Source organism: Palaemon carinicauda, chromosome 26 (assembly GCF_036898095.1).
Source record: "Palaemon carinicauda isolate YSFRI2023 chromosome 26, ASM3689809v2, whole genome shotgun sequence".
Classification (NCBI taxonomy): Eukaryota; Metazoa; Arthropoda; class Malacostraca; order Decapoda; family Palaemonidae; genus Palaemon; species Palaemon carinicauda.
In genome coordinates, this window is record NC_090750.1 from 33,902,395 (window position 1) to 33,919,262 (window position 16,868).

Sequence of the window (16,868 nt, forward strand, 5' to 3'; positions counted from 1 at the left end):
TGTACAATTTATCAAGTATTTCTTACTTCTATTTGCTTGTGAATATTTAAAAAGAAAACGTGAACAGCACAGACGATTTAGGTAACTACACTAACCCACATGTTAGCAGTTTCTAATCGTCTATAAGGAAGCAGGGAATAATATCTTTGTATATTGAAAGCTCAAAAAAAAGAAAAAAAAAATAACGTTCCCCCTCTCTCTCTCTCTCTCTCTCTCTCTCTCTCTCTCTCTCTCTCTCTCTCTCTCTCTCTCTCTCTCTCTCTCTCTCTCTCTCAGGCGAGTGATATAGAAAAGTTTATCCTAAATCTTCGGTTAGAGTATATACAGTTTGCTCTATCACTCTTTACATGTTATTGAAATAGGCTGTTAATTCTTGTTTGTGAATGTTTCCCATCTTGATTATTTATTTATGGTGCTATCCATTCAACAAATAGCTTTAACAGCGTAGAGATTAAAATGAAGTAGGCTTCCAAAAGTGTGAAAGAGGACTTTTCTCCTTGAGTAATGACATTATTATTATTATTATTATTATTATTATTATTACTTGCTAAGCTACAACCCTAGTTGGAAAAGCAGAATGCTATAATCCCAGGAGCCCCAACAGGGAAAATAGCCCAGTGAGGAAAAGAAACAAGGAAAAATAAAACATTTCAAGAACAGCAACAAGACCAAAATAAATATTTCTTATATAACCTATAAAAACTTTAACAAAACAAGAAGAGAAATTAGATCGAATAGTGTGACCGAGTGCACCCTCAAGCAAGAGAACTCTAAACCAAGACAGTGGAAGACCATGGTACAGAGGCTATGGCACTACCCAAGACTAGAGAACAATGGTTTGATTTGGGCGTGTCCTTCTAGAAGAGCTGCTTACCATGGCTAAAGAGTCTCTTCTACCCTTTACCAAGGCTAAAGTAGCCACTGAACAATTACAGTGTAGTAGTTAACCCATTGGGTGAAGAAGAATTGTTTGATAATCTCAATGTTGTCAGGTGTATGAGGACAGAAGAGAATCGGTAAAGAATAGGCCAGACTATTTGGTGTATGTGTAGGCAAAGAGGAAGTGAACCGTAACCAGAGAAAAGCATCCAATAAAGTATTGTCTGACCAGTCAAAGGACCCCATAACTTTCTAGCGGTCCTAATGTAATTGGATTCTCTGCTTATTCAATTTCTACTTGTAAATATTCTTTTTTTTCCGTATTTCCTCGTATCCTCCTACTTACCAACTCTCACCTTGCTTTGACATACTTAACTGGCTGTTCCCAAACATCTTTTCAACGATAGAAACCAATCTTATATTTGGCCGGTCAATTCATGTATTGCACTCCAGCATTTCTCAAACGAGAATTTCAAATTGTAACCTTTTCGATAAATGGGATTTTTTGGTGGGGTGGGGGCAGAGAATACTGCAAGAAAAATTATTTATAGGAAACTCGTGCAACTGAATTTCACTGATACAAGAAAGTCCAGTCAATTACAGAGGAAGGATCAGAGAAGAAAATGTATTTGGAAAAATCGAAAATCAGAATGACGCGAGTTCGTAGTAAATCATGATGAATCAATGAAAAGTCAAGCAAATACATACAACAACAAAAATTAAAGTAAAAAAAGAAAAGAGAATGGCACGTGTCACTTTACAATAGTATCCCTAGCTCTCTCAACTCCAACAACAATACCAAGAACATTCCACAATTTTTAGAATTAAGAACATTATGACATATCAACACAAAGTTAATGTAAAATCTCTTCTAAGCAACTAGCATAAAGCAATATCACTTGATACAGAGGACAGCAGAAGTTTTGTGCTGAAGTAGAGTTTTTGGAAGATGGCCACACTGAATATCTGCTGTCGATTATCGAAATAATGACGGACACTGAAGAAAAAGAAGCTATAATTTCAAGTGATATAATATAAAAATGAAGATCTATGGAGATCTAGACTTCCAGACAGATCAATATTCCAGCAATGACAGAACTCAAAATCTGACACACGAGACATGAACAATTCCAGCTCTTTGACAGTATCAGGTAAAGTGTTTTGTGAAAAAGAGAGAGCTTGTAGTCAAATGCACTACCAAATATCCTTAAAATTCATAATTAAGCTTTTGCCAGAAAATAAATCATGAGTTGTATCCATGGTATAAGATTGTCTTTTTAAATATCTTAATTTTGCTGTAGTTATGCATCATATCTCATGACTCCGCCACAAAGTGACCCATCAAAAATCATTCAGAGAAAGAGCAACTGTATTTCCCAATTGGGAGGATAAAATATTTGCCAAAGTAGTCACATCCCTTTCATGAGTTGCTATCTTATTTTCTAGCCCAATGATTGTCACTCGTGAAAACTGAACACAGTAACATACCGAGAATAATAAGTTGCAGAACACTCAGTAACAAAGAAACTGACTTACCAAAGCAAGAACTTCAACAACAGCTCGACTTTTTATCTCGTAACATACTGTGAATTAGATTGAACATGTAGCTTCTGGCATCTAATTTCGGAGGTTTTTAAAATTCACTCTTTTCATTAACCAAATCATAGGTTTAGGTTTAGGTTTAAAGGCCTATCATGAATAGCAGAGGCAAGGGACAGTGACATTGCCCTGTCGAGCAGAACAATGCCCTAGAGACTGACCATCTGGTGGATTTGTTCAGGAACCACATCCTTGAGGCCTATAGTAAGGGAGTCAATTTTTTGCCACACTATCAAAAGGGAGACACTAAATACAACGGCCCGTTTATCACCGTGTACCTTCTAACTTTGATGCATCAATAAACAAAGGATATACGGTACGAACCAATCTGTAGATTAACCACAGAGATACCGGTGGTAGAGGGGGCCTGGTCACTTGAAGAGTTTCAAAATAGAAGATTATTCTTTCGTTAGGGCAGAAATACGCAAAGGATCATTAAATTATTCACAGATGCTCATTCAAGTTCACAAGAAGTAATAGTAACTAAGGCTTTGCAGTGATGTTGAACGAAAGATTGACTTCTGCTTCTGGAACACAGTCAAGTTCACAAAGCGTTATGATAAATTAACTTTTGCAGTGATGTTGAACGAATTCCCTTCTTCTCAGTAAGGGCTGGTCTTTTCTTCTCCAGTGTTGAACTGTTTTTCCCTTCATAGTCACAGGTAATGTCCATCTTCGGGTAGGAAGGGGCGTGCATTCTACTATTACAGGTGGTGTCTGTCTCAGTTGTGAAAGGATGAGATTGTAAGGTCCGCCCATCGATGCGTCCAAATACCGTCCTGTCTGGAATAAGTGGACACAATTGGGTAGAAATCCCAAGATTTTAAAGCTACGGGTTAGGAAATTTAGCTTGAGGATGTGTAGCTGTTAAAATAATGGAAATCCGATTAAAATGGAGAAAGCATTAAAGCAGATGGGTTTAATCTTTTACTCGAGAGGACTGGATGAATTATTTCTAATCTGGTATGTTCAAGGGTCAGATAAAGTTTTACAGGGGATAAACTGTAAATTTGGCCGTTGAAAAGGGTAGGGATTTAATTTAAGTAGGAAAGGGTGGCCTCGTATACAAGAATCTTGGCTAATCCTGTATGGTCAAAGGACGGGTAAAATTTTACGAGGGATAAACTGTATCAAAGGATTTGGCTTTTGAAAAGGGTAGGGATTTAATTGAAGCATTAGAGGGCAATCTTGAGGAGGAGAGCAGCTTATCAACATTTGTTTTCTTAATTAGGTTTAATGGTATATGCTGGAGGCGAAATTCGGCTATTTAAGTGAAAAGATTAAGACAAAATGGATCGTTTTACGTGACAATGGGGTGCGTTAATCTCTTTTGGGATTTTAAGATTCAGTTGTCGTCCGAGAAAGCATTCTTATATGAGCCAGGGGGAGGTCAATTAATCTAACGTTTAGCAATACGAATATTGATATCAAAGTGCACCATGCTTAAAGAGAGAGAGGGGTTGAAAAGTTACTCCTTTTGATACTAAATACAGATATATAGGACTAAGGATCATAGACATGCATCTCGATTTAAACCAAATAATATAATGATTAATAATAAAAATTGTTAGTAGCACACTTATTCTAATGTTAATCAATTCACTACTTATCATGTGGGGTCTTATTTCTAGAATTTGTACGGAATCTCTGTAAGATTTTGAACAGATTATACGAGAATTTACATATTATCAGCGCCCAAGCTCCTTCTCCACACAAGCTAGGACCAAGGAGGGCCAGGCAATGGCTGCAAATGACTACAGATAGACCTATAGTCTCCCCCAAGCCTCACATCTTTAGTTCTCAAGAATTGTGAGGTGTCAGCGACCAAAGGAACTTGAAGGTCGAGCGGGACTCGAACCACAATCTGGCGATCACCAGTCAGGGACTTTACCACATAGGCCACCACAACCCTAGGCTGCAATAGAATCACCTGTAGGGTTTTAACATGCACACATTGTCAGGTTTATTTTGAATGCAAATAATTAGATCTAAAAAAACATTAAAAATATATCAATGTCTCCTGTGAGCTTACTGTTTGTCATAAAATAGTCAAATATTAGATCAATATATCTTGCGCAACCTCAGATGGATGTGGATTGTTTAGTATAATTTGTATTCGGCACTTATTTAAACCAAATGAACAGACACCTAGTGATGGAGGAATAGTAAATATGCCGAATCCAATGGTAAAGAATTTCCACCTATTCAATCAGAAATAAGACTGATTTCTTGTAGTTTATTTTTAAGGTAAATGATTGAATATCTATTTGGTAACTAAGAGACTTATACTAAAGGTATGGTTATTCAGTTAGAGAAATTCCTCTTCTTTATTTTGATAGATTTCCTTTCGAGGGAACAAGCTGAAACCTGTCATAGTTTGATTCAGTTTCTCAATGAGAAAGGGAAATAATGATTATCATTAATTTCCAAGTGACACAAGACTAGCAACCCATTCTTTTCATTTAAAACGTATTGATTCTCTATGATGTCCTTTATTGTCTGGAGACATTGCGTGAAATCCCAGAGCAGTAAATTTGAGGTAGCATGAATTTCAGTGATGTATTATAACATTTGTGGACTATGTTGTAATATTGACGATTTTGCAGTTGCTTAAAGAAAGTGTGATATTTTATTATGATCAGAGGCACTCGTCTATGCTCTCCTTTCCAAACTTCAAGAAACCAATATGTTTTAAACGTCATGCTATGATATTTAAGGTCATAAAGGTTTTAGCAGGCTCAGTAACTTTTATATTAGCTTCATATACCATGCATCGCAATCAGGACATTAATGCCACATTATTCTGTTCTCTTCTCTCTTGGCTAAGATACGAGAGATGACAAAAGGGGCTCTTTTGAGTTTATTGGTGATTTCAATGCTAACAATGGGAACTGGTTGTATTCTGCTTCTCCTACTGATTGCTAAGCTTAGGAACTTTTACTTTGCTGCTGTATTGGACTGAAATCATAGCATAAATGGGATGAAATACATGTTTGGTATTTGCTTTCTTATATTCACTGACTATACCTTTTATAACAAAGTTGATTTTCCAATAAGCACATCTAATCATTCTGTAAATTCATCAATAACTAAAAGTGAGCAATCTGTTTCTAATATCATATGCTCTTGTAAGGTATATTTAACATCTAAGGCATAGAGAAATAGAATACCTAGGGATTTTTGCTTTTAAATTTTTCGCAATTTTATGAGAAAGGATCTGATATTTTTTTTTCTTTTTTTTCAAACACAGTTGATTGCTAGACTTTGTTGTTTTGCATATTCAGAAAATCAATCAGAATATTCAATTACCTGAAATGCTCAAACTTAGATTTCTTTACGTATACGACTTGAATAGTTTTAAGAGGGATAATGACCAGACTCGAGGTGGTAACAGTTATTCTTAAAAAAAAGAAAAAAAAAAAAAAAAGATAATTGAATAATAAGGATGGCTTACAAAAAATATCATATTTGAAAAGAATATACACTTTTTGTCAAGCAGGTTTTACTAAATAGTTTACTTAATCACAATTTTACATCTTAATCCACACTCGTCCGTGCTAAGCCGCGAAAAATCTCAAAAGTATCTTATTCAATCAAGGAAATACAAAAGACGCTTGTGTGCTGCTACAGGCAGAGCATGGGTCCAAGTTATACAATTGGTTTCGATCAACAGATTAATACATAATTTGATTTAATTAACAGCAGGTTACGTAAAACTTTAGGCTTAGTAATTAGACCGAATGACATAGCAGTGATTAAACAGAAACATTAACAGTTTCTTTTTTTTTTTTTTAACAATTCAAATAATAAATAGTACTATGCTTATTCCATTATATCAACTCATGAATGTCAGAAGCAATTCAAACACAAAAGAAAAAAAAAAGTACTAGGCTTAGATCGTCATATCGGCAATTGAGCAATTCAAAGATAATAAAGTTCTTATTATAGATATCAGAGACGTATGAGAGAACAAATGTATCTGTAGTGTGCCTCCGCAATGCATAACTCGACTTCATATGCCCCACCTTAGGTACATATTGTATGACTGTGTCACGTGATACATCACAAAACCACGTTTCTAGAATATATTCTCGTAAGTATCTTTGTGATAAAAAAACTTTACGTTTACATAATTGCATAGGATGAAACTAAGACAGTTCCTATTCACTTGACAAAAACACTTTCACAAAGAAAGCCCTATTTACCAAGATATAACATAATTTCGGAATTTAGACACATCTGAAATGATGTCACTTCCTTTGTAACGTCTATGTATATTATTCCAGCCATTCTAGAACTTTCTAGATTTCCTGCATCACAATAGATTTTTCCTGCGCCATAATAAAAATCACAATTTATTTATGTTACTGATATAGATATGGCAGAAATTACATAAGAGCTCAATGATAATAACAATAAATATAGATTTAAGTTTTTAAAGACATGCTTAATAATCCTCACCACGAAAAATTATTTTTATCATTGATGATGATCTACCATATCAAGATCAAAGTTTACATGATTGTGTGGGAATAAATAAGCCTTATAATTGTTTAAACAACAGTTTAGATCAGATATAACTTGAAAAAATTATAACCAACTAAGGTGTGTCGGTAAGAGAATTTATGCTGCAACTGAAAATTTATATAATTTTACCATACAAGAAGCCCTTTCTGGTACAGATCTGTAACAATATCCTTTGGTATAGACTTAACACTTCCTTCTTTGCCTAAGTCAGAGGGATCTGTTACTTACTAAAGTTAATCATATCTTACCTATTTTGAAGCTTGGGTCCTTCAATGCCCTGGGTGCTTGTGGTGCTCTTCTTACAATTTCTAGTGTTATACAGAAATCCATAAAATCTCTTCAAGAATTTTGTTTTAAGGTTCTTGATTTAAGTGCTGCCTTTGATCGTGTTAATCATGAACCCCTTGTTTCCAAACTTAAACATGTGGGAGATTTGGCGCTATTTCTTCGAATTTTGACTAGTGGAACGCGAATAATATTTGTTAATATTCATCCTAGTAGGCTATCACTGGAAGGTAATCTCTGGTGTTCCTCAGGATAGCAGGATATTGATCTAGGCCCATTATGTTTCATATTGTAGACGCATGATGTGTGATTTCGCTTTGAAAATATATTTGTTGCTTATGCAAAAGATGCTACCCTTTTTGCATCAGTCCCAAATCCTAGGTAGTTGCTGAATCTCCTAGCAAATATCTGGCAAAGGTTAGTGCATGTTGCAAAATATGTGGGGATGAATTTATACTTCTAAAACTCGATGTTTGTTAGTAAGTATAAAACGTTTTATAATCTTCATCCCTCCCCCAGATTTTTTTATTGACAATCTTTCCCTGACAACATGCAATTATTTTGAAATCCTATGACCATTTTTGAGAAACATATTCTGTCTGTTTTTCAATCATACTAAAAATCAGTATACAGTGAAACATTGAATTTTCATGGAGACCTATCTACCCTGAAAAAAAAAAAATAATTATTTTTGTCTCCCATATCAGAAAGAAAATTCTCATGCCTAGTCTTTATTTTAATCTTAAGTGCTGTCGGTGAATTAGCTCACTGGGCCTGCTGTATATGAATTTTCATAATTCTGACCATCCTTCACATGCAGATATTCCCAAACTATTCTATCCATCACATAAAACTAGGCACGTAGTAAGTCTTGCATTTTCTTTCGTAGGGCTCAATACTACACATTGTTAGAATTTTCATTTTCTCTGTTACCAAACTAGGTTAGCTTTTTTGATTGGCCAGGTTGACGACTCAAGTCTCGTTTCAAAGTTTATCTGTTGTTTACCTGTTTCACCTTTTTGAGATTTATGTTAATATTTTATTTTTTGCTAGATAACTTTTTGTAGTTTGATCTTTAAATCGTTCCCTTTTCGTACAGGGCTACTTTATTGGTGTTCATGGACTTGAAGTATTTTAATGTTCAAACTAGGGCACCTAGGCTAATAATAATAATAATAATAATAATAATAATAATAATAATAATAATAATAATAATAATAATAATAATAATAATAATAAAAACTATTGCCTTTGGTTTCAGTTCTGGTGAAGTTGATGTAATGTGTACTGCAATTCGATCCGATTTGATATCTTAAACTTTGAGGTAATTCTGAACAAACTCCATGACAGAAGATCTATTAATATTTCTGAGTCATCTTTATTACGTGGAGGAAATTGTTCTCGTTCTCTGTGCAATATGATCAAGAATCGACGGATTTTTCAATCGTTCAAATTTTACTTTAGAATACACTCCGTATAATTCAGATGTTATATAGTGATCAGTGGACAAATCTTGTATACTGGACTGGGAATACTTATGCCTGTGTGAATTAAGTGAATGAGAACAATTACATAGGAGGGAAATAAATGAATGTGTATATGTATGTACACACATTCAAACACATATTAGTATTCTACGTAGAGTACCTACTACATTCACTTTTGTATACCATGCATTAGTGTATTTTCTTATATATCTACATACATATATTAAATTTTCATAATGACGGTATTTGATTTCATGATATATCTAAAATAATTCATCCTTTCCTATCTTCTCGATCTTATATATTATTGTCCACCCTTAGATTGTTAGCTAATTTATCTTTAGTTCATGTCATGTGCCAGTAATCTAAAAGGTCACTGATTAATCTAAAAAGCTTTCTTAAACTTTGTTTTCCTTTGATGTTAACCCATGTTGTGTTGCGATGAAAACTGTCATACAAAACTACGCCCGAATCATTTTACCCTCTACTTACTGATTAGGACCTGCTTCACCTTTAGTTTTCCTGGCTTTGCATCGATGGTTAGCTCTATGTGCAGGTGTATCAGAAATCCCTCTCAAGATATTGTTTTCTTAATGTGCAGGTGTGTGCAGGTGTGACCCCCTCTCCAATCCCCTACTGGCCCCCGTCACTCAAACTTGCATGCCTTTAGTGGAATGATTTTCTTCTTTTCTTTACTTTCTCGTTTATTTTCATTGTTTTCAATTTTGCCTTATTACAGCATGTAATGTTGTGCTTACCTTCCTTTTTTCTTGTGAATGACCAACCGGAATAGATGGAACTCTTCCATATAGCACGAAACTTCTCTCTCTCTCTCTCTCTCTCTCTCTCTCTCTCTCTCTCTCTCTCTCTCTCTCTCTCTCTCTCTGCAGACGAATCTTCACCGATTTTCAAACGTGAGAAAGCTAAAATCCATGCCAATAATTGACCAAACAATTAAACATTCAAAAGAAGACCTTTACATAAATGCATGTGCCAGGATACATATCACGTATTATATTACATGCTTGACACCTCATATTTAAAACTTTAGCTTCATTTCTTCTAATTTTGTCTTACCAGTTTCTTTCTGATGAAATTTATTTTTATATGAGAAATGAGCTGGCTAATTTGATTAATGGAGATTCTGAAATCACATTCTTTTTGATGAAGAAAAATATTTTTTACTGAGCTCAAATCTCAAGAGAACTACATTTAAGTAGTTTGATACTAAGCAAGAAGATTTAACATTGTGCATGATATAATTTCTCAACAAACTTAATTGATATCACTGTCAACAATAGCATCAAAATACTGGTATGATTAATAAATACATGTATGTCTAACAAAGTATTTTGTAACATTCAGCATGATCTTTTGTTCTTCATGAAGATAATATATTGGCATTTTTTTTTTTATTTGGTTACTCCAGTGCATCCGTATTCTTTGTTTATGCCACCACAAGTAAACACTTTCCTTTGCATGTCACCAAAGCACAGTAACAAATATGTCATTGTCATTATGAATTATGATTCCAAATTAGTTCTGCATCTGGAGGTATTCTCTAGACGCGCAATCATCTCTTTGACGTTTTGGATCTGCCATCGTCATATTTCTGCTGGTCGCAAGTAATCTCCGAGATTCTCACGAGCAAATATATGGCAAGTGAGATTCCACTATCTCTGATATGTAGATGATTTAATTCGAAAAGCAAAACTTGGCTTATTACGTTTTGGCTATGTATTGGTTATGTTACTGTAACTTCTACCTGCTTTGGTTAGAGAAAACTTAAGTTTGTTCTAAATTATAAACGGTTTGGGTAGACAAAACTTACATCTACTATAATTTAGTTATTTATTTATAAAGAAGAAACCCCAGTCATGTTAGAGAAATTAAAGTTAATGATAAAAAAGTAGTTTTGCTTAGATAAAATTTTTTCTGCCAATAATTGTTCATGTTTTGGTAAGATGAATTTGTATCGACTATATCTTAGTTATGTTTGGCTTAGACAAAACTTAGATCTGCTATAACTTAATCATATTTTGATTCAAGGAAAATTATTGCTGCTATAAGTTAGCCTACTTTTAGTTAGGAAAAAAATCTAATATCTACAAACATTTAATCACATTTTGTTAAGATTAAAAATACTTTTCATAAATTTGTCGTATTTTGATGTGATGTAAAAACTGCAGGATTTTCATAACAAAAAATCATAATTCAATCAAATTTGGTTTGAAAAGAATCATATTTATAATGATTTTTATGTGCCTTTCTCCCATCAATTTAAACGTTGTGCTCATATGGTCCCAATGGGATGTATATTTTTTGTGTTCGACATTCACTTGTATTATTAATGATAAATTTTGCATTTTTGGTCTCTCTCTCTCTCTCTCTCTCTCTCTCTCTCTTCTTCTTCTTCTTCTTCTTCTTCTTCTTCTTCTTCTTCTTCCTCAATATACGTATGCTTGTCCGTAATCTATTTACCCTTCATCAGTCTATTGGATTCTTTCCATATGAAAAAAAAAAAATGGAAGCAATCAGGATAATCACGTGTGTGTGTGTGTGTGTGTGTGTGTGTGTGTGTGTGTGTTTGTGACTAATACTCCTTCAGATGAAGCCGTGCCTGAAACTGTGGGTGCCGTCGGAACAGTGGAACCAGGACCTCTCGATGTCCACCTACCCCTGAATCACATGAGGAACATCTACGTTGCTTTTGCCACCCTGGCTTCGGCTCTTCTTATTTTTGCATTAGTGGTAAGACAACCTGTGTGTATTGGTATTAGCCTGAATCTTATGCATTCTGTTGGCTTCTCAAGCTTCATTGTGACCTATGAAATATGATTTTTATATGATTCCCTATAGAATTTAAACTCATTCATGATTTTTCTAATTTACGTAGGATAATTTTTCACAATCTTTTTTATTGATTATTGGGGTTTGATGCATATATAAAGATTGTATTTTCTATTCTTTGTAACTGCAAATGTCAATGAAAAAAATACAGAAAAGTTCACAAATAAAGAATCATGAGTACCATGATATCTTGCCTCGAGTGATAATAACCATTTATAAAAGTAAATCATTTGATTTTACTTATTGTACACCTATTTCCAAAAGGTTGGAGTCTGTCACTGCCGAGTGAACAGGACATATCGCAAGTGTTTCGTGAAATTACCAAGGCCAAGTAAAGTTCTGCCCTCTGTGAGGAGACCACGTCCCACCTCTTTGTTTGACAAGTCAAGGTACATTATATCTTAATGATTCAAATATGTTTGCTTTAATTTATCCTTTGTGAGCTCCTCGCCAAGTACTTATTATCCCTTTCGGTGTATTTTGACACCAATGTATGAATAAAAATCCATTACTCAATCTCTGTAAGTTATGTTATAAGATATATATCTATTTTTTTCTCTAGAATCAATCCTTTTTAAATTTTACTAATGTAGTCTATATCATCACTTCTCGGTCTACTTGATCCTAGAATATATCTAAATATGATAAGTTGACTATTTTTAGATATTGATCTTAATATTTATAAATTTCTTTTCTTGGCAGGTGGGAGAGATCAGGCTCCTTGCGTCTGGAGACTGACCCTGATGGGGCAGCCATGCCAATGACCTGCTCCAATTCTGATTCTGACGCTGTCTATTACAACGTTGATGTGTGTGACAACCAAGAACTTCCTTTGATTAAGTAATGCTGCGGTTGACCCAACTCCTCTGCCCTCATGAGTACATTTGTTCTCTGGAAAATGATAAGAAAACTTGTGATGCCAATTTAGGATAGAGAGACGCCCTTCTCTCGTGCAGTTTCACTTGGTTATTTTGTACTGTGCAGTACTGTAATGCACTTAATTGTGAAGCTGTTGGGGAACTAATCCTGATATTCTTTTAACGTGTTGGCTAACATGAGGTCCTCAGCTCATTCGTAGTGAGGGAGTCTCAGAACAATGACTGACTTTTGAATAACACCAAGAAAAACAAATAAAATCAATGAAGCAAACAACAAATGCATGAGGCAGAGGATGCACCTGTTGTAAAAAAGAATCATGATATTGATAATGGTATATGAAACACTGGTGTTTCTTTCCACTCTGGTTTATTTTTATTCTTGAGAAACATTCATAGCATAAATACCATAAATGTATTTTGTCTTACTGTCACATAAATATTCTCTCTACAGGATACCAGACAGTGTAGCGTGGTAGGAAAAATGTCCATTAAATATGTGTGTACTGTATATATTTGCTGAAAGTTTATCTTCCTTCTTACATTGATGTTTGAAGAACAATAACTTTTAAAAAATTGTTGCTCGTCGACTACTGTGAAGATTGAACACCATTTGTAAAAAAATAAAAAAAAAATCTTTCCCATTAGCGCACTCACTTCTCTTTGAATAAAAAAAAAAATCAGAAATATTCTCTGAATCAAGTTAAGCAGTAGTTACTCCAAGGGCCAAAACATTTTTCTACTGTCAAAACTTTCCTTTAATAATGCATTGTCCCCCACCCCTTCTTCCCCATTCGTCCTCATATGGGTGAATAATTTCATCTTTTAGGATATGTAAGAGATGACAAGTACTGTCATAGATGTATTTTGAAAGAATAGTACAATTAATTTGAGACTTAATTTTAAATCAGTATTCAGAGATTTAACAACTTTGTTGTCACGTATTTAATTACTATGTATTGTACATTGTTGTTGCATTCGGCAGTTCTTGTTACGAGGTGATATGATACAATTATCAACTGCCAATAACTTTCAACACTTAACACAAATTCTAGTTTTGTCTACACCTGTAGTTTTGCATTTCCTCCTGTGATGAGGCGAGGTAGTGCTTCTAGCATTCGAAAGCAAACCAATGGACTAGATTCGTAGCTGTATGAAGAACATGCAACAGTTTATGCATTTCCTTCGCGCTGTTCAATAATGCTATATCTTTGTAGTATATCTTTGTGTGACCCATTCTGCAATTGCAGCTGTTATCATGATTTCCTTTTGTTGATTACTTGCAAAAGTCTATGTCACACGGGGTGCAGCTTCCTGAGAGCTGGCAACAACTTATCACCAAACTTTGACCCAGTAACCAATGCATCACCGTCACAAGGGCAACTTCAGTTGTGCCATAAATAATGTAACCTTGTTTTGAATTTTATGACAAGATCTCTAAAGATGTCAGAAAATGTTTCAATGTAACACTCCCTTGAAACAATCTCCAAATTATGTGACTGGTGAATACGGGAAATCAAGTTAATCCTGGGCGACGCGTCAGATAGTTTATTCTTAATTGATGGATTGTATTTTTAGGTGTATTGGTTTAACTCTAAATCTAGTTTAGTCTGGCTATCATGAGATATCTTGCCTAGTATTCATTAGGAAGCAGTTAGGTTTGATTTCATTTAACACTTTAAAACAAGTTAGACTGTATATTTATAAATGCGTACATATAGAAATGTACGTATTTAAGTGTGTGTGTGTGTGTGTGTGTTTATTTATCGATCCATTTATCAACTTATTAGGCGAAGATAGTCACGCACTAATGAAAGTTGCATCTGATTCAATTTTGATTTCTCGTTAATTATTGTCGAAGAATAAGATACTGCAGGCTATAAGAGTCGAAATTGATTTGTATATTACCATCCTTGCTGGTTTCACTGACATTTTTGTTTATAAAAGACTCATACTGGGTTAGCTTTTGATACAAAAGATATAACTTATTGCGGTCACAATTTTGCTTTAAGGAAACGTTGATTTTGCTCTTAATTTTAATTCATGAACTGATCGTTTCTTCTTAATGAATAGTATCAATAATGATAATTCTTCTATCCTCCTTTTTATATAATTCTTATTATCGAAGGATATGCCTAAATATACGTTCATGATAGTGCCAATATGTACATATAAGATTGGTTAGCATTTGATGCTTCTGTAACGGAATTAAGAATAAAAGTAAGAAGAGAGATATCTTACGATACATAGAATATCAGCTGCAGATCCTCCTTTTAATCTCGTATAGGTTTAGTCAGCACCAACGCAACGTTTACCAATGTTGTTTTTCCCTCTGTATTCTTTCTTCAGCTGCACGTTTTGTCCTTTTACCCAAAGGTAGATACAAGGAAAACCAACAAACGTGAATTTATAGCTTTAGTGATCTCCATATGTAGCAAACAATCCTCTGTCATTCCTCCATGCATTAATTCATTGTGTCTGTTTCAAATTATTTCTGAGTAATCCGTTTCCCTTTTTCCTCAGGCAGGGTGATCGTTTTATCTTATGCTTGCATTTTCCATCTCTCTTTTTCTTCTTCCATGTTTTGTTTCCTCTTCTCCTTTAGCTGTTTCCAATGCAATATTTAAGGGATAAAACTTTGTAGAAATTCAGTCTGGTGATAAGACCAGAAAAGTACCTAGAACGATGCTTGTAATCATTAAGAATCAAATTTTATCATATAAGGTTCAGAAGGAAATAAGAGTTTTTCTATTAGGATCATCTATCGTCACATTACAGGTAGACCCAATGCTGCCAAAGAGAATTTACTTGAATATTGGTCCTTATAATTTCGAAAGCCCCTGCCATGTTTCTTTCAGAGTTTTTCCATCAACTTGAAATTTCACTTTGTTGATTACTAAAAAAAATGTAATAAGTAATTCATTAATAATTGTTTGTAAGATATTCATAGTTCGGTGAAAATAAAAAGATAAAAACAAAACAACCTTCAGAAACAAGATGTAAAGCATCTGTGAGTAGGACATATTTATTACTCTATGGAAGCATTTGTGTCCTTAACATTTAAAAATTTTATAGTCCTATGTGGCCACAACAAATTTCAGTGTGCATTTTTATCGCAGATGAAGTGTTTTCTTGGTAAACTTGGAAATTGTTTTAAACACAAAGGAAAATAAATACCGATAAAATATATGTTGTACATAAGTGTTTTAAATAAAAAGGTTTCCCCAACCCAAGGTTCCATGTTATACCAGTTTGATACATTAATCTTTGGAAGTATTTCATCCTAATTTTTTTTGTTTCCTTTTTTTTCTGTTTGTCATGACTTCTTTATGGCTCCATCCAATACGGAAAATTCAGTATTAAACCTGACACATTCCTAGGATCAATTATTTCAATCATTGTATTATTTTGCTGCTGTTATTAAAGTTATTGTTGCCACTGAGTGTGTCTTTTATTGCACCTTTGTCGATTTGGATCAGTGTTTTGTAAGCGTATAGTTTTATTGCTCTAGCTTATTTCAAGTTGCTTCTAAAAATATCCTTTTGCATTTCTGAGCTAAGTGGGATGTCACGTGAACACATTCTTAAAAAATCTTAGAATTTTACTATCAAGCTAATGTTTCCCCATGATAGTGGCAAAAAAAAAAAAAAAAAAAAAAAAAAAAAAAAAAAAGCATGTTCGAGTATTGCTGAAATTCATATACATCCTGTAATTTGATATTTCGAATATGAACAGACGTAGGATAAATAAATCTCGATTATTTGGGACAGATTTTGGCGTAAAGTTGCCATAAGAGCCAAAATACTTGCCTTTGGGACATGGTACTAAATGTGGGTGACGCGAAAAACATTCCTTTTTTTATATATATATTTGTAACCAATTACATAATCTCTATGCATCACAAGAAAAACTGTATAAACCTTTACACTGCAGAAAAAAAAAAAAACTTACAATATGCAGCTAAAAATTCACGAACGATATATCACAGGCAGGACCTACCAGTCCTCCCCGGTGGCGACCGGATGTCACAGGGGAAAGCCCCGTTATATTGAGAGATTTGCCCTGTCTATTCTTTTAAACAATTTATCCTTACATTCATATATATATATATATATATATATATATATATATATATATATATATATATATATACATATATATATATATATATATATATATATATATATATATATATACTGTATATATATATGTATATATATATATATATATATATATATATATATATATATATATATATATATATATATATACATACACACACGTGTGTTTGTACTGTATTTCGGTGTGGGTGTGCATGTGTAATGGATGTTCGTTCATTGTCTTATGCAATGCATACGAGTAAATA

At 33.8% G+C, this 16,868-nt stretch overlaps 1 protein-coding gene across 1 annotated transcript in view; it reads left to right on the forward strand.

The window, feature by feature from the left end:
* LOC137619481 (uncharacterized) overlaps nt 1-15,944 on the forward strand; it is a 992,898-nt gene extending 976,954 nt beyond the window's left edge. Inside the window, 3 exon segments of the mRNA XM_068349542.1 lie at nt 11,386-11,528; nt 11,892-12,016; nt 12,330-15,944. Of these exon segments, the coding sequence (XP_068205643.1) occupies nt 11,386-11,528; nt 11,892-12,016; nt 12,330-12,471 (410 nt within the window). The 3' untranslated portion in view covers nt 12,472-15,944.
* The last annotated feature ends 924 nt before the right edge of the window (nt 15,945-16,868 follow it).